This window comes from Euprymna scolopes, chromosome 33 (genome assembly GCF_053919585.1).
Source record: "Euprymna scolopes isolate OS-2025 chromosome 33, ASM5391958v1, whole genome shotgun sequence".
Taxonomy (NCBI): domain Eukaryota; kingdom Metazoa; phylum Mollusca; class Cephalopoda; order Sepiida; family Sepiolidae; genus Euprymna; species Euprymna scolopes.
In genome coordinates, this window is record NC_136514.1 from 43,978,423 (window position 1) to 44,004,105 (window position 25,683).

The 25,683-nt window shown below is 36.1% G+C and overlaps 1 protein-coding gene across 1 annotated transcript in view; it reads right to left on the reverse strand.

The window, feature by feature from the left end:
* Positions 1-10,090, reverse strand: part of LOC145258015 (uncharacterized) — a 38,953-nt gene extending 28,863 nt beyond the window's left edge. The window contains exons 1-2 of the mRNA XM_080115741.1: positions 9,954-10,090; positions 3,069-3,246 (exon numbers count right to left, since the gene is read on the reverse strand). Of these exons, the coding sequence (XP_079971867.1) occupies positions 3,069-3,231 (163 nt within the window). The 5' untranslated portion in view covers positions 3,232-3,246; positions 9,954-10,090. The remainder of the gene's footprint in view (positions 1-3,068; positions 3,247-9,953) is intronic.
* Positions 10,091-25,683: the final 15,593 nt, after the last annotated feature.

The window sequence follows — 25,683 nt, forward strand, 5'->3', positions numbered from 1 at the left end:
CTACCTAGAAGAGACTCTATATGAAAACATAGAACAAACATTCGTCGACAACACTAAAAAAATATTTATAGAATCCTGGAAAAGATACCTTGATGGCTGCTTCATTCTGTGGAAACCCACATCGGGGGGGGGGCACACATAAACGATTTACAAACCATGCTTCAAAACCTACACGCCACAATGAACAAAGCTCTACAGAATTACCCTTCCTATACATACTAATAAAAATTTAAAAATATTAACATTATCACAGACAACCGCAAACCTACAGACACCCAACAATATCTACACTTTAAAAGTCATCCAAAAGTTTCATGAAAATCTATATCTACACCCTAGCACGTAGAATCTGCACCAACAAACAAACACCCCCGAACAATCCGACTCAAGGAACTACGAATGAATCTTAGAAGAACATACTCACAACTTACAGACAAAGGGACCCAACTGGCGAAAAATATACCAATAGAACAATTGAAACGCCCCCAAATTAATTTGCCCCACTCTTTATCTGTGTCTAAATCCAAACGTAGATTCCATGAGCAGAGCTCTTTCTTAGAAGTGCACGACTGTGGAACTCTCTTCCGTTTGCCTGTTTCCTACCTGACTACAACTTGGATGTCTTCAAGTCAAACATAAACAAATTTCTGACAAATCGCTCTCTTAAATAAGACACCCTATCAAATATCCAATACTAATGATTACTACGATACTATCCCATTGATTACTGTACACGCAATAACCCTTATCCCCGAGTGGCTTATGGGCCTTAATAAGTGGTGACCTCCATGTAAAAAAAAACAAACAAAAAAAAAAACGAAATCCTCACATACGTCTCCACACATAACGCAAACAACCCAGAACTTTTCACAGAGATTACGAAAAACCCCGTCCTACTAACCAAAGCAGAAAACTAAACGATTCCTTAAAACAACAAAAATAATAAAACGCAAACGCCAAGCCAAAAACTTAAAACACATCCTTACTTCATCCAAACTCAGTCAACACACAACACCAGGAGTCGCAAAATACGACAAACAACGATGTGGAGTTTGTAATAATAGAAGGAAACACGTACACATTCATAAACCCCACACATTCAATAAAAAAGACCTAGACTGCACCTTCAAAAATGTGGTCTATGTAATAAAATGTGCGACATGCGAAAAATCCTACATAAGCATCACTAAAAACCTCAGTAATAGAGTAGCCTTGTATCGATCCATTGGCCTTCGGGACAAGATCAAAGTGTAGTATCTGTTCCGGCAGATACTGCAAGCTATGACTAGTTATGACTAGCAAAGACCAGATGTGGGGGCAACCCCACATGCCTGACCTTTAATCAGCTCCCATTTCCCACCTCTCGGGAGCTGATCCCCCCTTTCCCTTCCCCCTCCCTTCACTCCTCACATTAAAAATTGGCCTTGTGCCTAATTTGCTCGGTGGGGGAGCAAATAAATACCATCTGTTCCGGCAGATACTGCAAGCAAAGACCATATGTGGGGGCAACTCCACATATAAGACCTTGGTCAATGTAGGGGCAACCCTTCATACCAATTGTCACTATCCAGCTCCCCTACTCCCCGGGGAGTTGGTCCCCATTTCCCTTCACTCCTCACTTTAAAAATCGGCCTTGTGCCTAATTTGCTCGGTGGGGGAGCAAATAAATACCATCTGTTCCGGCAGATACTGCAAGCTATGACTAGCTATGACTAGCAAAGACCAGATGTGGGGGCAACCCCACATGTCTGACCTTTAACCAGCTCCCATTTCCCACCTCTCGGGAGCTGGTCCCCTTTTTCCCTTCCCCCTCCCTTCACTCCTCATATTAAAAATCGGCCTTGTGCCTAATTTGCTCGGTGGGGGAGCAAATAAATACCATCTGTTCCGGCAGATACTGCAAGCTATGACTAGCTATGACTAGCAAAGACCAGATGTGGGGCAACCCCACATGCCTGACCTTTAACCAGCTCCCATTTCCCACCTCTCGGGAGCTGGTCCCCTTTTCCCCTTCCCCCTCCCTTCACTCCTCACATTAAAAATCGGCCTTGTGCCTAATTTGCTCGGTGGGGGAGCAAATAAATACCATCTGTTCCGGCAGATACTGCAAGCTATGACTAGCTATGACTAGCTATGACTAGCAAAGACCAGATGTGGGGGCAACCCCACATGCCTGACCTTTAACCAGCTCCCATTTCCCACCTCTCGGGAGCTGGTCCCCTTTTCCCCTTCCCCCTCCCTTCACTCCTCACATTAAAAATCGGCCTTGTGCCTAATTTGCTCGGTGGGGGAGCAAATAAATACCATCTGTTCTTCAGATGCTGCACTTCAATTTCTTGTCCTCTGTCAGTGGAGGAGAAATCCTTCACGACTGAGACAATTTTTATTTTTGTTCCTTTTCTCCACATTAAAAAAACGACCCTGGTGTCTAACTCTGTCCTGTGGGGAGGCATTGTAAATAGGAACATTAAAATCGCAGAAAACAGAGACAGACAGACATAGTTATATATATATAATATATATATATATATATAATCAAAGATGGCGTAAATATCATATGACATAATTGCACAATTGCAACTGCTCTTCTGATTTTTTCGTATTTATGTAATCATGACCAAATTCCGTTCGTTTCTTTTTAAAGTTAACGAGTTCTTATTCTTCTGATGAGTCAGGGTGGAAAATATTTCAAAATGAACATAATAATTATATTATTGTTTCTGCCCTACGAAACAGGTCCTGTCAAGAATTGAACATTTAAACATACCAAAGGAAATAAACGGTAAGATGAACAGCATCTTTGAATTTAGAATATAGATTTTTTGTCATTTATTTGTATATGCTCTGTAGTTATATTTAACATATATTGAGCTTTATTAATAAAAAAAATTGGTATAAATAAAGGGTGAAGTATAATTGAATATGCATATACCCACAATACCAGTGTACAACTTAAATAAAAAAAAATGATTGGAAAAAATATGCTTGGATAGAGTTTATAGAAACATTCAGGTTCGAAATTGATTAATTTAATTAGAAAGAAAGAAAGAAAGGCAAAATAATCTTACGGATAGAAAAGATGCAAATGTCGCAGCATCCACATATTCCTTTAGCGATTCGACCGTTGCAGGAAGTTACGGCTTTGCACTTAATGGCAGAGCAAAATTTATCGGTGCATTGAAGCGCATTGACGGCCACGACGCACAGGGCAATAAGTAAAAGTTTTTTCATGGTGGATATTCAAATCTGAAACGAAGAAAGAATTGGCCAATTCTTAAAACTGCACAATATGTTGAGCGTCTATTCGATTTGGTTGCGTTCGCATGAGATACCAACGCATGTTACATATTCAGGAGGAGATAACCGTTGACAAGACTTTAACAAGTACACGTGTGACTGTGACGTAACGTGAGAAGAAGAGAGTACTCGTTCTATATGTTAGTTTTATAAAGGTAGACGAGAACTGGGGCCACTTCCTAACCCTAACCCTAACACTTACCTTAACTTTAAGCCTAACTCTTAACCCCAACTCACACCCTAACTCTAACCGCGTATTCAATGGTTATACTCTATGCTCTTAGCTGCGTTAATAGCATAGTATCTGTTCTTCAGATGCTTCACTTCCATTTCTTGTTCTCTTTCGGTGGAGGAGCAGTCCTTCACGACTGAGACAATTTTTTTTTGTACCTCTTCTCCACGTTAAAAAACGACCCTGGTGTCTAACTCTGACCCGTGGGGAGGCATTGTAAATAGGTACAAATAAAATGAACTTATATCTCTGTGAGTGATATATATATATATATATATATATATATATATATATATATATATATATATATATATATATATATATATATATATATATATATATTATTATTATTATTATTATTATTATTATTATTCCCAGACATAATAAGATGCTTTATTTAATTTATATTTTAAGGTATATTTTTTGAGAAAATTTTCAACGCTGTAATGTTTTTTGGAGTTTATTTTTTTAATAGTTTTTAAGTAGAATTCTAAAACAAAAAGAAAAAAAAATTGTGCGACCAGCACTCTCTCTCTTATATATATATATATATATATATATATATATATATATATATATATATATATATATATATATATATATATAGTGCTGATCGCATGACATCACACTTAAAATTGGCCTTTTAAGCACGCACAATATGTTTTTGTTTTTTTACTTTTAATTGTACGTAATACAGAAAGCTTCATTTCGAACACGCCCCAGTCTTATCAAAGAACATACTATTGATTTGATTAAAATATTTTTTATATAATGACTAGCTTTAAAGTTCAAAATGCAAAATACAAGCATCATGGTTGAATTGCGTTCTAAACAGTAACATTCATTTTGAACGCGACCTTGTCATATCAAAGAACTGACTGTTGATTTTATACACTGGGCTCTTCTGCTTGTTTAGTGATAAAACTTTTCCAATGCACTTGTGATGTTGGGCTTTATAAGGGTGTTAACTTAAAAACTGAACTGTTCTTTCTTTAATCGGATTTTTTAATTATCGATTTTCGATACTTATCGGAGGCATTTCGATACAAAATTTATCTAGGAACAACCCCAGACACAAAAAGTACATTTGTGTAAAATTAAAAAAAAAAAAAAAAAAAAAATCGCTCAGCGGTTTCGGAGTTTTTAAAAACCGAACTCACATGCAAATACACAAAGTGCCTAATATATACATACCGAATTTGGGGGTATCAAAACCAAAGCAAAATATGATGAAAATAAAAATAAAATAGATAAACACCATAATTTATTATACCATACCTGATCACACTGAAACACTTATCACAATATTCTGTGGATCTATATTAAAAAACCTTGTTAAACTTTATGACATATTTCCATTCTATGGAGGTCCGGAGCGAACGAACACCCCATAATTTTATTATACCATATTTCTTCTAACTGAAACATAATTATCAAAGTATATTTATGCAGATAGATATGAAAAGTCTTTATCAAAGTTTGTGCCTATTTCCATTCTATGGAGGCCAGGCGCGAACGCAGACCCCACAATTTTATTATACCATCCCTATTTAAGTTAAAACATACTTATCAAAGTATTCTTATGTACATCTATATCAAAAACATTTATAAACGTTTTTTTTTAATTTTTAAATGTTTTATTTCCATACTTTGGTGACCAGGCGCGTACGCAGACCCCACAATTTTAATGAATCATCATTATGGCAGATCAAACATTCCCATTCCTGTGTCTCTATACATATTCTATCATTATATGTGATCAGTTTTCTATAATAGTCAACCATATAGGAGCCTAATCATGACCAGCCATACACACAGACGTTCAGCTTATATATATATATATATATATATATATATATATATATATATATATATATATATATATATATATATACGAAACTGTGCCAAGTTTCGTTACTCTACTGCTATGGGCGAGGGGCGTGCAATAAGTAATGCCTCTGACTCACTTCCAGTTGTTTGATCTAGCTGAAATTTTGCATGTGCATTGATTTATATCTTTATGGGTTATGTGGCAAATTACAGCTCTGAACTAATTGTGGTCCCTGATTTACAGGTGTTTGAACTGAGTCAGGTGTGAAATGAATGTCGAGCAGTGATCCGGGTTTTGTATTTGAAAGGACGCACACCACAAGAGACTTTTGATGAAATGAAAGGAACTTATGGTGATAATAGCCCATCATATGACCTTGTAAAACGCTGGCATCGTGAATTCAAACATGGCCGGAAATCTGTGGAAACAGCTCCCATACCTGGTCACCCTCCCTTCTGCCATTGATGAGGCATATGTCCGTCAAGTTGAGACTGCCATTTTGGAAGATCGGCGCATTACTATTCCACAAATAGCCCAAGATGTCAAGATTAGTACAGGGTCTGTGGAAACTATCATTCATGACCATTTACATATGCATAAGGTGTCTGTCAGATGGATTCCCAGGTTGCTCATACTATTCCAGAAGCAAGAACGCGTCGAGTGCTCGAGGATGAATTTGGAGATGTGCCAAGAAGATGAGTCAAAGTTTTTCAAAAGACTGATTACACAGGATGAAACCTGGGTCCATCACTATGATCCAGACACAAAAGCCCAGTCAATGCAGTGGAAGCACTTGGATTCACCACCTCCAAAGATGGCAAGGGTGCAGCCCCCCCCGCTGGCAAGGTCATGCTCACAGTCTTCTAGGACCAGGACGGTGGAGTGATGGCAGATTTCCTGGCAAAGGGTACCACAATTACAGGAGCCTATTATGCTTCACTTTTGAGGAAATTAAGGAAAGCTATCAAAATCAAGATGCGGGGCAAGATCAGCAAAGGCACTCTCCTCCTGCAGGACAATGCTCCGGTCCACATGTCGCTAGAAGCACAGACGTGTGATTATGAAATCCTTCCCCATCCTCCCTACTCTCCTGACCTTGCACCCTCTGAATTTCCCCTGAAGTTGTTTTTGAAAGGAAAGCAATTCCCAGATCATGCAGCCTTGATTTCTGAAGTCACGTCGTGGTTGGAGGACCAACCTGGGGTGTACAAAAACGGTCTTCAGAGCTGCATCGAACGATGGGAGAAATGCATAACTGGGTGGTTCCTATGTAGAGAAAGACTAATAACTGTGCCAAGTTTCGTTGCTCTACTGCTATGGGAAATGGGCCAGGGGCGTGCAATAAGTAATGCCTCGTATATATATATATATATATATATATATATATATATATATATATATATATATATATATATATATAACTCTCTCTTTTTGGGTAGAGCACTTTCGTTAAATTATATCACTCACTATATACTAAGCATAATGTAAAGTTATTTGAAAACATGCGAATTGAGCACATTAAAAGTGATAATATAATAAATATAAATACACTAGCAGCCCACCCAGCATTTCGCTTAAATATGATATTTTGATTAATGCATATTTCGTATTTATTATTATATAATACTATTTGACTCAATATATAATAATGGTTTAAATCGTTAAATAAATAATTAAATAATAAATAAATAATGGCTTGCGCGTCACCACTGAGAATCGAAATCAAAACGTCCAGCTTACGATTTACCTTTTTTTTTTACATTAGTGACTGTACTATGAAGACATGTTTACTACAAAGCTAAAAAATTAAACATGAACCAATAGCCATTGCGTCACGTATGCATGTTCGTAATGCCCTCGTTCGACCTCCACCTGGCAAATTTCATTTTTCTTTTTATTTTCATACTTTTGAACCGATTTTCCCCGGCGAAAACCCAAATATAAAGTTTCGCATGGGCTCGAATACCCTATATATCAAATTTCATGTTCGTTGACAAAAAAACTGACGGAGGAGTTTGGTAGCAAATTTTTTAAACAAAAATATATACGTATCATAAATATATATAGAAAGTGGTTCGTGTTTACAATAACCTTTTACGCAAACAGTACGCAAGTATAAATCATGTAGAATGTCTGCATGAATATAATTGCACGTAATAGTTAACTAAAGATGATCATCCCATAAGAAATCCGAAAAAACTAATATGGAATTAATTAAAATGAATGTTTAAATAATATGCAAATCAGCTAAGTCTTTTGCAGATGAATGCAATTCAACGATCCATATATAACAAAGTTGTATTTTCTTTTTAAATATATAGAAAAAAAGGTCCGCCTTTTTTATGGCCTTCGGGCCAAGATCAAAGTGTGGTATCTGTTCCGGCAGATACTGCAACCAAAAACCATTGCCCTTGTGGCAATCAGTTTCTGGTCTAAGTAGGGGCAACCCTATACACCAACAGGCATTCACTACTACGCTCCCTCCTCTCGGAGGAGCTGGTTCCCTTTTCCTTTCCTCATCCCCCTTCTCTACATTAGAAAACGGCGCCATGCCTAATTTGCTCTCGTGGGGAGGCAAATAAATTCCCTAAATAAATAGAAAAAAAGGGTTTCTGATATAAATATCAATACCCCCCCCAATTTGTAGGAGTATAGATTATAAATGTATAATATAATATAATATAATTAAAAAAAAAAACTCACTGTATCTGTCTGTCTCGATATTTCAAACTGTATCTCTACCGAAACTAAATGTCGCAGAGCAGCACTTGGGGCTTCAAATAGTTAGATTTTTGATGGGCCGTTCTGTTATGGGCCTTTAGCCGGTTAAAATAGTTCTTAAGGGTCAAAAATGGGTCAGAATTATAAAAAAAAAAAATCTTTATACATTTATCTTAGTTTATTTTGAATTTTTAATCAGTTGGTACAGTGGTAACGTCATCAGCTTCGAATGCTGGAGTTTTGCTTTCGGTTTCGATTCTAGCTGATAGCACCCAAATATTTTTTTTTTTTTTTTACTTTTGAATTCACGACTCTATAATAATACAGAAATCTGGACAAATTAAAATATCATATTTAAGCGTATTTTACGACCGGGCAAAGCCCCACCCTCGGTTAGTATAATATGAACGTGCGTTACAACTGGCCGTATTTCGTATTTCTGTTTCGTTTAGACGCCATTTTTTGGTTTATTTTCTCTTTGAAAATGAAAAGTACATTTTCGAAATTATCTAAGACATTTACCAGCTCGGATGCTTTAAGCAGTGCATCCATGTTTACTTTATTTATACATATGTGAATTATTTTGAAAAATAAATAGATATACAAAGATTTATAAAATCAACAGGAGTTTAACGTTGAAACTAGTCGGCATAGATAACGTGGATCTGAACATATACGTAGAAGATACAGCCAAGACTGCTTGCGTATTTAGAGTTTGCCCGATGAAATATTTAGGATAATTTGTATGTTCATATTTCGGATTCTAAAGTTGTTCTTTTACAGTTTGGGGAATGTTAATATGGAATTGCTGGTTGAAACGAGAGGTGAATAAAGAGACTCGACGAATCAATACAATTAATGAATCATTCTGTCCTTCACCCATGGACTTTTAATAACCAAACAAATTCTATAGATAAATGTTTTCTTATCAACAAAAATCTATTTTCGTTAGATTTCTTTTACAAATATCACATAATTACGCACATATTCAGTTCCATCAATTAAATTCAAGAAATAAAAAAATGTATATAAAAGAGTCTATATATGCGTGTCGGCATAAACAGAAGAAATGACGGTGGCTAAGTGGTTAACGACGCGGACTGACAACCTGGGTAGGTGATTACTTGCTGCACATCACAACAAGGTGTGACACAAAAGGTGGGGGATGTCAAGCCAGCGCCCCTAACGGAGGGGCACTCTGGCCTAGTAAAAATTGCCTCGATAGGGGCACCTCAAGCAAAAAGCAATAAACTTGCCCCACCCGAAAACCGGGTGGTAAGGCCTGAGAGGGTGGATCTCGTAGGTAATACCCAGGCGGCGTACCTCAGTCCGGGCTGATTATCAAGAACGGATTACTGACTGGTACTGTCTACTGAGATCTCCAAGCAACCGGAGAATCAAGGAGACCAATCTTGCAACATTAAAAATTATGGGAGGGCATGGCAAGTTCGAATCCAAGTCGCTCCATAGAAACACTTTCACTTAGAGACGTTGGGAACCTTTACGTGGCCCATCTCGTTAGTGCCCGATATCCTTATATAAATTAATTCTTAATGGAAAGATATCGGAGAAACAAATGCCAACAAAAGCAACAATAAATAGTGCTCAACAACAATAGCAACAACAACAACAATAAAAATCAGCATAAAAAATAATGAGAGAAAATTTCTTTTTTTAAATTCATCAAATAAAGTTTAAGGCGTAACAGGTAAAAAAAAAGTTTATTCAAACTACTGTTCTCATCTTGGATGTCCAAAACTCAAAATAATAAAGGTTATAAATCCCCCATGTAAATCCGCCCCCCCAAAAAAACCCCCAAAACATCCGAAACATTAGTAAAAGAAAAGTGTATTCATATTTCAAAGGTCTTACCTGTAAATCCCGAAAGAAGTTTTTAGTCTGATCGGGATTGGTACCTTTTATAACAATGCCTATATACGCATTATCGGATTTACCTACGTCACTTGCCTTATCTTGGGATACGCAATACAGTAAGGTCTGGTTCGTGTTGGCTCAATGCCATTTCGTGTCAAGGACAACATGGAAATTAGAGATAAATCGGTAAGAATCCGGTTCTTCTTTCTTCTCTTAATGAATTAATGAAACGACACAAATAAAATCAAGTAAACTATGCGTCAGGTGATATAGATAAATAGAATAATACAAAACGATTACGCTTCGTAATTAAAAACAAAAATTCTTATCTACCCCAACTATTTGTGTTGTATTTTATGTATTTAAAAGTAAGTATGTTTTTTTATTTCCACCAAGGTAACCAGCAATTGTCATGACGAATAACACCCTATGTGAAAGCCAATCTTTCAAACTCCTCGGCCTAACATTCAGAGGCAACATGAATTGAAACAAATACATGAGGACATTGCCAAGTCTGATGCAAAGAAGGTGGGCTCCCTCTACCGTGCTAGAAAATTACTAACACCAGAGAGCATTCTATATCTGTGCAAAGCTACAATTCGCATGCAGTATTGTTGTCACATCTGATCTGATACAGCTACCACTAATCTCTCACTCTTAGAAAGAGCGGCCCTGTCGGTGGGGCATTAGAATACGCCGACTGCCCCCCTGCAGAGGGTAAAAGTCCCTCAGTGGGAGTCCTGGATATGACCTTAAACTATATCCAGTGGTGAGGCCCCAGCTTGTGGGCTTTGGGGAGTGTGGAGCCACCCTTTAATTACCATTGCTCCCAGGTCCACTCTGACCCGGAGTGGTAGTACCTGTTAGGGTCCCAACTATGGGTTAAATAGAAACCGACTTGAAAACAACAAATATATTCTATTAAAAAAAAATTGTTCTTCAAAATCTTTGGATTCGGCATTAAATAACCCGAAAAGAGTTGATATGCCGTAAAACAACCAACCAACAACAACCAACTTAGAAAGAGGTAAAAAATAGTCTCAAATTTTATAGGCCTCACACTATCGGCCAAGCTCTAGCCTCTGTTACATCCCTGTATCTATTTTACAAGAATTTAATTGGAATGTGCTCATAGCACTTGTTCCCCGCGACGTACATATCTGATCACTGTTTTCAATTAAGATCAAAACAAAGCGAAACAGGACCTGATTGTTAAGATACTCGATGGCTCACTGGAACAGGCCGGGATCTTTCACACCAGAATAATTCCTAACATAACATTCGATTTAACTGATTCGTTGATTGTTAATCTTGAGTGTTTCATGCCTTTCAAGAAATTCTAACAGAAAAAAAAAACAGCTAGCTTTGATACATTCCTGTATGTGCCACCGCTATTGCTTGCAGAGAAATCACCATTTCAAGTGATTTGAACAAAATAGACGTTCTCACAATAAAGTGGTCTTTAGAACTGTTCGCTGTGGCACAATGATAAACGCGATTTTGTGTGAGCTGGAGTTCTTCACAATTGCGGAGTGCTGGTGCCTGACTTTAATGGTTCCCATGGAAAACCATGTAGACTTGTAAAGATGATATTCCATCCATGCTTCCGTTCAATCTTGAAAGACAAAGGATACCCCTTAGGGGCAGTAGCGAGTTTAATTGTGAGGCAAGCGTCACGCAATCCCTAACCACAGCTCTCCTGAATCGGCACTGTTTGAGTCCAGTGGCAAGGAAAATACCAGGACGACTGGAAACAATGCCGAGATTAGCGGAGAGCACATACAGCACCTGGAAGTCCCAAATGATTACCCATTTAGTATTGACTATGTTCAACTTTGAGTAGGTTATTACTTGCTGCACACCACAACAACTTCGGTGATCTAGCGGAAACCGGTGTGCCAACGTGATTATGCCGTATATATACGGCAAAGGTGATATTAAGACGTAATGGAAGCGTCATGATGGCAAAATGTACGCCATCATTCAAATTTAATCCGAGCAGAGTTTGCTAAATCTTCATATAAAATCGCAGTTGGTCGGTGCATCAGATGGGATAAAAGTTAAATCGTCTTGGCTCACATCAGAATCTTTAAATCTAATAACATTTCTTTGTTCTTATCGATATGATTCACATTTATCTCCCCATCCCTTTTTATATTAGTCTCTCGATTTTGTCGCAACAAGAGAGGTTCTAGCAGTTATAAATTAGATTTTGTTCGTGTTGGTCGAACGAATCCAGCTCAGCCAACTCTGGAGTTTTAATTGCTCCTTTGAATGCTGAAATGAAAAAAATACATCATATATTTTTATATAAAAAAAGATGTCTTCTTGTTAGTTAAACGTTCAATTAAAACTGATGGCCCCTGCCCATATAATTAATTCTCCGGAGTGAATTAATCACGCTGAAAACCCGACCAAAGACCCGTCAAGGGATAGATTAACTTCTTCATTTTAAAATAAAACGACTTTCTCTTTACTTTTTACTCTCATTTTTACTTTTTATTCTACTTCTACCCAGAGATCGGATTGTCGTGCCGGGACGTAAAAGCCCTCTCAAGAAACTTTTCCATGACGCAGACACAGCAAGTTACACTTCCTGACCGACGAGCGTTTTACAGCAACAACTATTCCCATTGATTTCAACGAAATAGATGTTCTGGAACTGAAACTGTCTTTAGAAGCGCGCGTAAATCACTGCAAACTGTTACAGAAAACGCCAAAAAATTGTTATAACCAATTCATTAAATCCAAAGTGACTGAGCAGATGTTTGGTCCCCACAAGTTTAAACACATTACAAACAGGATGCCGAACAGATATAAAACTTCTATTCCAATCATAATCAATAGACCAGAGGTGCTTTCCTCAGCATCAAATAAAGGTATATTGTATTTTTGCAAATCGCTTTAATTACATTTCACTTTTTTCAAGCATAGTGCTTACGAAGCTGTAACTGGAACTAGCTCTTATTCTTACAAAGCTGTTCAACCGTTGCTTACCATAACATAGGAAAACTTCCTCAGTTTGCTTTAAAAATATTGAAGGCCGGTCTTCTGCATCATAGCACAATTCAATCAGACCCATGTGTGTCATGAGTATTGTTTTGGACCAGTAAGGACCCGGAAGAAATACATCAACTCAGTATTTAGTGGAAATAAAATATATAGAAAACAAAGATAACTAGAACAAATGAAGATGGTGATTGCATGTCAGTCTGACTGCCAAGTGTGCAGAACTCCAACTGGCATATCTCCCAAATCTTATAATATGCAGAAGAGTTTATTGCAAACCCTAGGATGGATACAACAACAAGTATGTTTTTGGAATCTATTATAAATCAAGAAATTTCCAATCATTAACAGCACCATAAATTTTGCCATGCAAGATCTAAAACTGGCGTGCATAAGGCAGGAGTTTAAAATCAAATTTTCGTTTCAACTCTATAAGGCATAAATTTGAAGTAACATTTATAATTCATCCCTGCAAGGCATACGTTTGAAACAGTATTTTCAACTAAACACTGTAAGACATAAGTTTAAATAACATTTTCAAGTAAACTTTGTAAGGCATAAGTTTGAAACAACATTTAAAACTCTTCACTGTAAGACATAATTTTGAAACATGTTCAACGCAACTATGTAAGGCATACGTTTAAAAATTTTTCAACTTATCCCTGTGAGACATAATTTTGAAAGATTTAACACTCAACCCTGTAAAGCATAAGTTTGAAACAGCATCATAAACTGATTATTGAAAGGCATAATTTTGAAACATGTTCAACGCAACTCTGCCAGGACTGTTTGAAAAAAAAAACATTTTCAACTGATCCCTGTAAGACATAATTTTGGCACATTTTGAATTCAACTCTGTTAGGCTTAAGTCTGAAATAACATTATCAACTGATCCCTGTAAGACATAATTTTGAAACATTTTACACTCAACTTCGAAAGTCATAAGTTTTACATAACATTTTAAACTTATCCCTGAATGACACAATTTTGAAACATATTAAACTCAACTTTCTAAGGTATAAGTTTGAAACAACATTTTCAACTGATCCCTGTAAGACATAATTTTGAAACATTTTACACTCAACTCTGTAAGGCTTAAATTTGAAAAAACATTTTCAACTGATCCCTTTAAAACATAATTTTGAAACATTTTACACTCAACTCTGTAAGGCTTAAATTTGAAAAAACATTTTCAACTGATCCCTGTAAGACATAATTTTGAAACATTTTACACTCAACTCTGTAAGGCTTAAATTTGAAAAAACATTTTCAACTGATCCCTGTAAGACATAATTTTGAAACATTTTACACTCAACTCTGTAAGGCTTAAATTTGAAAAAACATTTTCAACTGATCCCTTTAAAACATAATTTTGAAACATTTTACACTCAACTCTGTAAGGCTTAAGTTTGAAACAACATTTTCAACTGATCTCTGTAAGACATAATTTTGAAACATTTTACACTGAACTCTGTAAGGCTTAAGTTTGTAAAATTTTCAACTAAACTCTGTAAGGCATAAGTTTTAAACAACATTATCAACTGATCCATGTAAAACATAATTGTAAAACATTTTACACTCAACTCTCTTATATGTAAGTTTGAAACAATATTATCAACTGATCCCTTAAAGACATAATTTTGAAATATTCAACAGTCAACTCTGTAAGGCATAAGTTTGAAACAACATTTTCAACTGATCCTTTTAAAACATAATTTTGAAACATTTTACACTCAACTTCACAAGTCATAAGTTTGACATAACATTTTAAACTCATCCCTGTATGACACAATTGAAACATATTACACTCAACTCTCTAAGGTACAAGTTTTTAAAAACATTTTCAACTGATCCCTGTAAGACATAGTTTTAAAACATTTTACACTCAACTCTGTAAGGCTTCAGTTTTAAACAACATTATCCTCTGATCCCTGTAAGACATAGTTTTAAAACATTTTACACTCAACTCTGTAAGGCTTAAGTTTGTAAAATTCTCAACTAAACTCTGTAAGGCATAAGTTTGAAAATACATTATCAACTGATCCCTGTAAGATATAATTTTGAGAAATTTACTCAACTCTGTAAGACATAAGTTTAAAATAGCATTTTTAAATGATCCCTTTAAGACATAATTTTGAAATATTTTACACTTAACTTTGTAAGGCATACGTTTGAAACACCATTATCACCTGATCCCTGTAAGACATAATTTTTAAAAATTTTACACTCAAATCAATAAGGCTTAGGTTTGAAACAACATTTTCAATTGATCCCATTAAAACATAATTTCGAAACATTTTACACTTAACTCTGTAAGGCTTCAGTTTAAAACAACATTGTCAACTGATCCCTTTAAAACATAATTGTAAAACATTTTACACTGAACTCTGTAAGGCTTCAGTTTAAAACAACATTGTCAACTGATCCCTTTAAAACATAATTTTGAAACATTTTACACTAAACTCTGTAAGGCTTAAGTTTGAAACAACATTTTCAACTGATCCCTGTAAGACAAAATTTTGAAACATTTTACACTCAACTCTGTAAGGCTTAAGTTTGAAACAACATTTTCAACTGATCCCTGTAAGACATAATTTTGAAACATTTTACACTCAACTCTGTAAGGCTTAAGTTTGAAACAACATTTTCAACTGATCCCTGTAAGACATAATTTTGAAACATTTTACACTCAAATCTGTAAGGCTTAAGTTTGTAAAATTTTCAACTTAACTCTGTATGGCATAGGTTTTAAACAACATTTTCAACTGATCCTTGTAAAACATAATTTTGAAACATTTTACATTCAACTCTCTAAGGCATAAGTTTGAAACAAAATTTTCAACTGGTCCCTTTTAAACATAATTTTGAAACATTTAACACTCAACTTTGTAAGGCATAAGTTTGAAACAACATTTCAACTAATCCCTGTAAGACAAAATTTTGAAATATTCTACACATAACTCTGTAAGGCTTAAGTTTGAAACAACATTGTCAACTGATCCCTGTAAGCATAATTTTGAAACATTTTACTCTCAACTCGTTAAGGCTTAAGTTTGAAACAACATTTTCAACTGATCCATTTAAAACATAATTTTGAAATATTTTACACTCAACTCATAAGTTTGAAACAACATTATCAACTGATCCTTGTAAGACATAATTTTGAAACATTTTACATTCAACTCTCTAAGGCTTAAGTTTGAAACAACATTTTAAACTGATCCCTGTAAGACATAATTTTGAAACATTTTACACTCCACTCTGTAAGGCTGAAGTTTTTAAAATTTTCAACTCAACTCTGTAAAGCATAAGTTTGTAACATTTTCCACTCAACTCTGTAAGTCGTAAATTTGAAACACCTTTTCAACTGATCCCTGTAAGACAGAAGTTTTTTATAACAGACATGCAGATTAAAAAGACGCATTTGACAAAACTCATTTTTAGTTTCTATAAATAAATATATCAACCTGTACCTTTTATTCTGTCATATATAAGATTAAAATAACATTTTTATCAGTAAATTCACACATCAAATGAAATATGTGAGTAAGAATTTAAGGAATAACTAACAGTTGCCCGGCGTTGCCCGATCATAAGATACTCTTAAACATGATATTTTAATTCATGCATTATATATAGATATAATTTTCTTTAGATTTTTATATTTTACATAATATATAATTGTGATATCAAAAGTGAAAAAAAAAATAGGTCTTGGGTGCCATCAGCTAGAATGAAAACCAAAACATACAACTCTTTAGCCTTATTCCTTACCGTGTGAGCCACCCTCATATTAACCTTGTTTAACATATGAATGTAGGTTTGAGCATGTAAATAGTTTTAATCGACTACTCCAGACAAGGCCAACTGTTTTGCTTTCAATTTTGACCCCTTGGCAGTCATTTTCACCGACTAATACTAAACTGAAAGTGACCAAGAGATCTAAGTAGTCTATATATTAAATTTTAACTCTGTAGAACAAATATTTAGAGACGAGTTTGGTGGAAACTTTTTTTACACACACCGACAATGTCGCTTAAACACACACACACACACACACACACACACACACACACACACACACACACACACACACACACACACACACACACGCATAGATATATACATATATACATATATATGCACACATATATACACACATATGAACATATATGTATATATATGTATATATACATAGATATATACATAGATATATACATATATACACACATATATAAACATACATACACACCCACACACACACACACACACACACATATATATATATATATATATATATATATATATATATATATATATATATATATATACGCAAATATATAAACATACACCCACACACACACAGACATATATATATATCAATGTGCTGGAACGTTTTCATCTTAAATTCTACGAAATTATGCAGAATGTAGAAACTATGCATAAATAGAATTCAGCGTAATAGTGAAATGAAACTAATCATCTAATAAGAAGCCATAAAAATGAATAAATAATTAATTAACGCTCATTTTAAAAGGAATATGCAAATTAGTTAACCTTCATGTAGTCGCTCGCATATCCTCAGCTGAGTATATCAAGATGTCCGTTTTTATAAATAATGAATAGAAAAAGTAGGCTTTTAAGATCAATGTTAGAACGAAAAACAAAAACAAAAATGTCAATTTTATAGTCATATAGATTTATTTGTCTCCACACGTAGTTTAGAATTCACTCAAAGTCTTGCTTTATTTTAGTTAGCCAGAACAGCAGCCTTACAACGGTAAATATAACTAAAATTCCATCAATCCCCTCAGTACTCTCTGGCCAATGAGGGCACCTAATTAAACTTCTCTAATCGAGGAAGGCTTGCCACATGGGACAAGAAGAAAGATAACGGCAAACTTATTTGGCCTTTATTTTCCAGAGCTGCTATTATATTTCGTCAAACGTCACACATAATTAGTTACACATGCTCACAGTTGATTTTAGCGTCTATAAAGATTCTGTATGATCTTTTGACGACCTTTAATATAATTGTTTACGTGACACCTCACACGATCTAGAAAAAAATATCCACCCAATCGTTTTTCTCTGTGTGTGGGGGTTTTGCCTTAATAACGGATTCTTTGCAATTGTATAATGTAAAACAAGTCTATCTATCTAATCTAATTTACATAGATAAAAATGTTGCTTTTATTCAACGCAGTCTTTATACTAGAAGGCACACTTTGCAAGGCAAAATAGTAAACGCTAGCAAATCTACATTATAATAAAGCATTGTGTGTCTGCTATTACACTTATAGACTCCAAAACGACTCGGCAAAAATACACAACATTTAGCATGAAACCTCTTTGAGGCTAATCAAATATGCAAATTATTAACCGTGGAACGATAAAATTGTCGCTCTAGAAAAGATTACATAATTCCATTTCCGTTTGATGAAAACCGGTTTTCTTTTTGTTACAGACCATCTACTAGTTGGCCAGTTGTGTACAAATCCCAATAGCGATAACAACGTGACCATTGCCAACACCCTCAAAATCAATCGCTGGATTGTCATAAATAAAAGGAACATGCCAGGCCAGGATTATGGTCTTTGATGTGATCTCAAGTGAGGGCCACATCGTGTCACCTCACATCTTCGAAGTCGGCTTGAAAGTCAACATCGAAGTGTACCTGGATGTGCAGAAGAGTATAGTGATCTCCTGGTGCAATCAGGTGGCCGCTGGCAAACCCTGGGTGTGGCAGCAGGACTCGGTGCCGGCCCACAAGTCTAAAGAGACCTAGACTTGACTTCAGAAGGAGTACGACGACTTTGTACTCTTATCTCACCGCCTTCTCCTCCCCTGACCCCGCAGGACTACTTCGTTTACTCATACGTTGAGAACATCACCAACATGACCTCCCACAACACTAAAGCCAGCCGGTCTCCGCCACCCGCCGAGTATTCGCTGAAATGAAAGTGCATAAATGTCCGTTTTCAGTTGGAAAGTTAATTTGAGAGACTGCCTTTTGTACATGTTAATCAAATGGTGAACAAACAGACAGACAGACAAACAAACAAACAAACAAACAGAAAAACAGACAGGAATACAACTTTATCATAATAGACTCTTCTGAGGCATCTGCTTAATAGTTTCTTGCTCCCCCCACGCAATGGTAACAATTAGAACCTAAAACCCCGACACACTGGTCGCCTACAACACAAAAATCATAAAAAGTCACAAAATACATTTTTCCCTCCTTTTTTGTTTCTTCTAAGAAAACCACAAAATGCCAAAAAATATATTCATCCACTTTTCTCTCTAAAAAATACTCATTAATTTTCTAGGACTTGAAATAAATTAATCTAAAGGAGTTGAGCATTTCTGTTCTTTGCCATTCCTCAATTTCAATTTAACACCTCTTATATAAACTTTAAGGTTACATTTCAAACTAGAATTCGGAATGATATAAAGCCAGGTCGTGATAACTATTGTATACTATCAGGGCACCTGGCGTTACCTAACATTGCTTCAGTATGATATTTTAATTTATGCAGATTTCGTATTTATTATTATAGGGCCAATTAAGTTTGTTATGAAAAGGGACAAACAGCAGTAAGTAAAAAAGCAAACTAGTAAAGTTGAAAATGATATTTGGAAAAGGTTAGAATCGAACCCAGTAAAAAAAAAGTTAAAAAAGAATACATATTGAAATCCTAGGAATGCAGAACGATTGCCCTTGTTCTCGCAAGTAACTAAATATTATTTATGTCAGAGATAGATATTTAATTTAGGGATGCAGTCGATTGTTCATTATTTTAGAAATGACCGGATATTAAATATGTCAGTTAAAAGAATGGACAATACGAGTTTAATAATAATGATTAACAAATAGATTAGATATTGAACAATTCAAATTGGGAATTCTTTGTTTTGCCAAAAGTGTGTTTGGACATACATAGGTAAAATCCACGTGAAATTTATTCACGCGGCGAATCATGCTTTGACGTCATAAGGAAAGGAGATTTGAAGTTAGAGACAGTCACAGTGAGAGACAGAGCCAGAGAGAGCTCGAGTTGTTGCAACACTGGGAGCTGACGCTCTCTTGCAGGCAAGAGGGGGAAAGATAGGACAATGTAATTGAGAAGGCTTGAATCCCTCATCATCATCATCATCATCATCATCATCATCATCATCATCATCATCATCATCATCATCATCGCCCAGGAGGCAAGAGGGGGAAAGATAGGGCAATGTAATTGAGAAGGCTTGAATCCCTGATCATCATAATCATCATCATCATCATCATCATCGCCCAGGAGGCAAGAGGGGGAAAGATAGGACAATGTAATTGAGAAGACTTGAATCCCTGATCATCATCATCATCATCATCACCATCATCATCGCCCAGGAGGCAAGAGGGGGAAAGATAGGACAATGTAATTGAGAAGGCTTGAATCCATCATCATCATCATCATCATCATCATCATCATCATCATCATCATCATCATCATCATCATCGCCCAGGAGGCAAGAGGGCGAAAGATAGGACAATGTAATTGAGAAGGCTTGAATCCATCATCATCATCATCATCATCATCATCATCATCATCATCATCATCATCGCCCAGGAGGCAAGAGGGGGAAAGATAGGACAATGTAATTGAGAAGGCTTGAATCCCTGATCATCATCATCATCATCATCATCATCATCATCATCATCATCATCATCATCATCGCCCAGGAGGCAAGAGGGCGAAAGATAGGACAATGTAATTGAGAAGGCTTGAATCCATCATCATCATCATCATCATCATCATCATCATCATCATCATCATCATCGCCCAGGAGGCAAGAGGGGGAAAGATAGGACAATGTAATTGAAAAGGCTGGAATCCCTGACCACCACGACCACCACGACCACCACCACCATCATCATCGTCGTCATCGTCGTCGTCCAGTTGGTATGAATAAAGAATCATCTTATAAATGAACATTTATGTAACTCCCCCAAAGTATTATGTGCCCCCTCCTTATCATCAATAATGTAGTCCTTCCTCTGAAGAGTTAAAAGTACTGTCTGTCCCGTTCATCATCATCATCATCATCATCATCATCATCATCATCATCATCATCATCATCATCATCATCATCATCATCATCAGTGAAGTCTCTCCCCTCTATCTGTGTTGTATCATATTTCGCAGCACCGTATTATTATATGAGAAAGGAATCGTCACAGTCGTCGCCGTGATGTGAACAGTATATAAATGTCATTATAATCCCCCGTGCAACAAATTCTCTATTAGTTATTATTTTGTACCCAATATATAGTGATAATTTCAAAATTTCCCATCACAAATACATATGACTTGGATGACATCAGCTAGAATCGAAACCAAAATATTTTGCGCTCCAGCCTTATTCGTTACAGTTTGAGGTATCGTTAGAAAGATAAGAAATAATTGTTGTCGTTGACTGGGTTCAAAAACAGCCTACAGAAAATGGACTCTGATTTATGAAAGTATGATAGGTTATGAAAAGGAAGGGCTGTAAAGAGATAGCTTCGAATTTGGGGGTATCAAAACCAAAGAAAAATATGATGAAAGTAAAAATAAAATAGATAAATCCCATAATTTATTATACCATATCTGTTCACACTGAAACACTTATCACAATATTCTGTGGATCTATATTAAAAAACCTTGTTAAACTTTGTGACATATTTCCATTCTATAGAGGTCAGGCGCGAACGAACACCCTATAATTTTATTATACCATATTTCTTCAAACTGAAACATAATTATCAAAGTATACTTACGCAGATAGATATGAAAAGTCTTTATTAAAGTTCGTGCCCATTTCCATTCTATGGAGGCCAGGCGCGAACGCAGACCCCACAATTTTATTATACCATCCCTATTTAAGTTCAAACATACTTATCAAAGTGTTATTACGTACATCTATATCAAAAACAATTGTAAACGTTTGTTTTCAATTTTTTATTTCCATATTTTTGTGGACCAGGCGCGTACGCAGACCCCACAATTTTAATGAATCATCATTATGCCAGATCAAACCTACCCATTTCTGTGTCTCGATACATCTTCTATCATTATATGTGATCAGTTTTCTATAATAGTCAACCATATAGAAGCCTATTTGTGACCAGGCACACACACACCGACGTTAAGCTTTATATATATATATATATATATATATATATATATATATATATATATATATATATATATATAAAACAAAGGTCCACAAAAGTCAATTATTTGACCCGCCTCGTGTCAATCTGCGATCTTGCGTCTTTAGTGGAGATGCAGTTTGAAAAAATGGAGACGGACACACACACACACACACACACACACACACACACACACACACACATACACATATATATGTATGTATGTATATCGCTAGAAACACTTTCTCACACTTAAGGCTATTCTCTATCCACACATCTACCGTGTATGGATTACTGTTTTTATATTTGTGTTGGTGAATTTATGTTATATTTTGTTGTTCTTGATAAGGTGGAAAAACATATCTGTAATTTGGTTTGCCCCACTCTTTTTTCTGTGCAACCTCTTTCTCTAACAAATGTGATACTGCTAGTTCCCTCCTCTCTCTCTCTCTTTTTAAAAAATATATACGATTACGGCATGTTATTCAGAATTGTCTGTTCTATTCCTCACTTCCTTTGTGACAGTGGTTGGCCTAGTTCGCTATTTTGATCCCCCCATCGTGATTCAAATACTGTAAGAAATTTCTTTCCCACACGCCCAATTTCCTCCCTGCAGATAGCAAATGAAATTCCACAAACAATGCCATACTTTTAAAACTCAAATTTTATTCACAATGTATCAGAAATGAAAGATCTTAAGTCCTTTGCAAAAATAGTGGCTGAATTTGCTATCCATACGCATGGAGCCTTTAGTTTGATTCCTCAGTGGGAATGTTAGTTCGGATTTCCTTTTAGAAAGATCCATGTTGTACATGGTGAACACGGTGTGAATGTTGGCGCCCAATATGGCATATTTTGGGACTTTGTGGTCTCTGGAAGAAATAGGAATAAAATCCTATAATCAAATATATCATGCCGAACATGGTAGAATATCCTCATTGGGTAGAATAGTTCAGCAATTATGTTGTCTGTATTTAGAGAAATTTCCTTCGTTCACCCACTGTTTGGTGTCCAAGAAGGTAAAATCCTGGCACTCTAGACAGAGCGCCACTGTTGCGAATCTGCTGGTTCCGTGTTCATTCTCAGACTGAAAAAATAATACATGAATACAAATTGGCGCCAAGACAAGATTTGGCGTATTCAAATTGAACCAATGACAGACCGGTTTACAAAGCATGTAGGCAGCCAAAAACAATATGGCGGTTGTACGTGGAAAACTTCTCACAATACAAAAGATTTGCAAGCTTGTGAAAATCTTCTTGCTGACTGTTTTCCTCCTACCTAAAACCTTGGTCTTTTCAAGACTAAGCTCAATAGGCATCTCCTGTCTTTGCGATAATCATCTTTCATTCCGGTTAGTTCCTTACATCAAGTAGCTTCACGTCTTGTCTGCATCGATTTTGATAAAAAACAAGTGAAGCATGCATGGTCCCCCGGGAGTGCACAGTGGACGAGGCATAAAAAATGACTAAGTTCAGTATTTGCCCTCCCCTCATTTAGCCCCAAAAGTCCCCAGGGTACGTCAAATTCTGGTGAAAATGAACAAACGGTACAGTTTTAGGCCTTAAGATATGTTTACCCCCACCTCTCGTTTAGCAAGCAAAGTTCTCAAGGCCTCAACATATTTAAATTATAGTTCAACATCATGGAAAACTACTAAATAGACACACTGACAAAATTTTGGACAAATATATTAAAATAGTCCCCAAAATAGAGTGTTTTTATTAGCACTAAAACAGCCCCCGGGGCACACCCAAGAGTTATCGCAAAGTATAGACAAACAAAATTATATAGAAATCAGTTAGTTACAACTTTTCAGAAAGTTTTATAAAAATCCAAGGCATCAATTTTTTTTAATAAGCACAAAGGTGTAAATGTCAATTTTAGCCATTTTAACCCAAAAGGCACCTGAGGGGGGGGGGCGGGAGTTTTTCCGGAAAATCTGTTCTGTTCTTTTTTTTACTCATATCATGTGTAATGTTTGTGCAAAATTTCAAAAATGTCCAAGGCATAGTTATTGAGGAAAGTGCGGACGGACGAACGGACGAATGGACGAACGGACAAGGGTGAATTTACAGATCCATCCTCCTTTTGTCGGGGACCCACACATATTTTGCCTATATAAAAGAATATTAGCCTTAAAGTATTCTTTCTCCATGTTGAGAATATATTATGTTTTGTTTTCCGAATAACTATTACATTTTGTTTATGATTTCTTCAACCTATTTTCAGTTATAGACTAGTAGTTATATCAATTTACGAACTGTTTATTTTTTAAAATGTAGTATTATCTTTATACGTGCGTTGAAAATAATACATTTCTTGGTAAACAATCTTTTGTGTCCGCGCTTATATTTAAAACCTTCTCATCCTGGTTTTATTATTTTGCTTATATATGTAAATCAACACAGATGATAGGTTAAAAAAGTATGCCGATACGAGTGTTGCATACTGGGTGTTCATATTAGGGGGATGAATATTATATAGTGTATTTGAGTGTTCCGATTGGAGAGAGATACATATCGGGTATATATAAAGAGAGACAGGAACATTTTAATACAGACGGATGAGGGAGATATAGATATAGATACATTTATTATAAAAAGGTTGACTGGGAATCCATCTGGGATCTCCTCAGTGACGCCCCATGGCAAAATATCTTTTCACTTCTTGCTGAACAGCGTGCAAATGAGACCACTGAATGGTTCAAAACGGCAATTGAAGCACATGTTCCCACGCACAAATTTTATAGCAAGCCCCACTCTCCCCAATGGTTTACTTCTACTTGTGCAGCTGCAATAGCGCAAAGGCAGCATGCGTACGGCAATTTTAACCGACATAAGTCCAGTTCAAACAGACAAAAGTATATAGAAGCCAGAAGTAACTATAAGAAAGAAATAGCGACAGCTAAGAGACAATTTACTGAAACCACCAAACAATGCACCGAAGCACAGAAATTAGGAACCCGCGACTTCTGGAAAATCTACAACAGTGTAGTAAATAATGGGCAATCAACAATTCCTCCACTATCCAACAATCACGAGGTTGATTGCTCTGCAACTGAGAAGGTTAACATGCTTGCCAGACGGTTTGCCCCCAACTCCACACTGGACCCTCCCAACCACTCCCTTCCTGACTTTCCTTTGCGGACAGACGCCACACTGGACGATCTGAAAATCACCCCTTCTCAGATGCATGCTATCATAAGAAATCTTGACACTGCAAAAGCATGTGGATCTGATCTCATCCCGGCTGTGCTATTAAAAAAGTGCTCCGCCGAAGTAGCTCCAATTCTCTCCAAACTTTACAACAAATGCCTTAATGAATCTTGCTTTCCTACTTGCTGGAAAACTGCTTCTGTAGTACCAGTTTTCAAGAATTCTGTCGAAAGAGGTGACTCAGTAAATTATCGCCCCATTAGCCTCCTCCCACTTTTCGCCAAAATATTTGAGACCATAATTAACCAAGCTCTAGTCCATCACCTTAAAGATGCTAAACTTCTGACTGACCAACAATATGAATTTAGGCAAGCCCGTT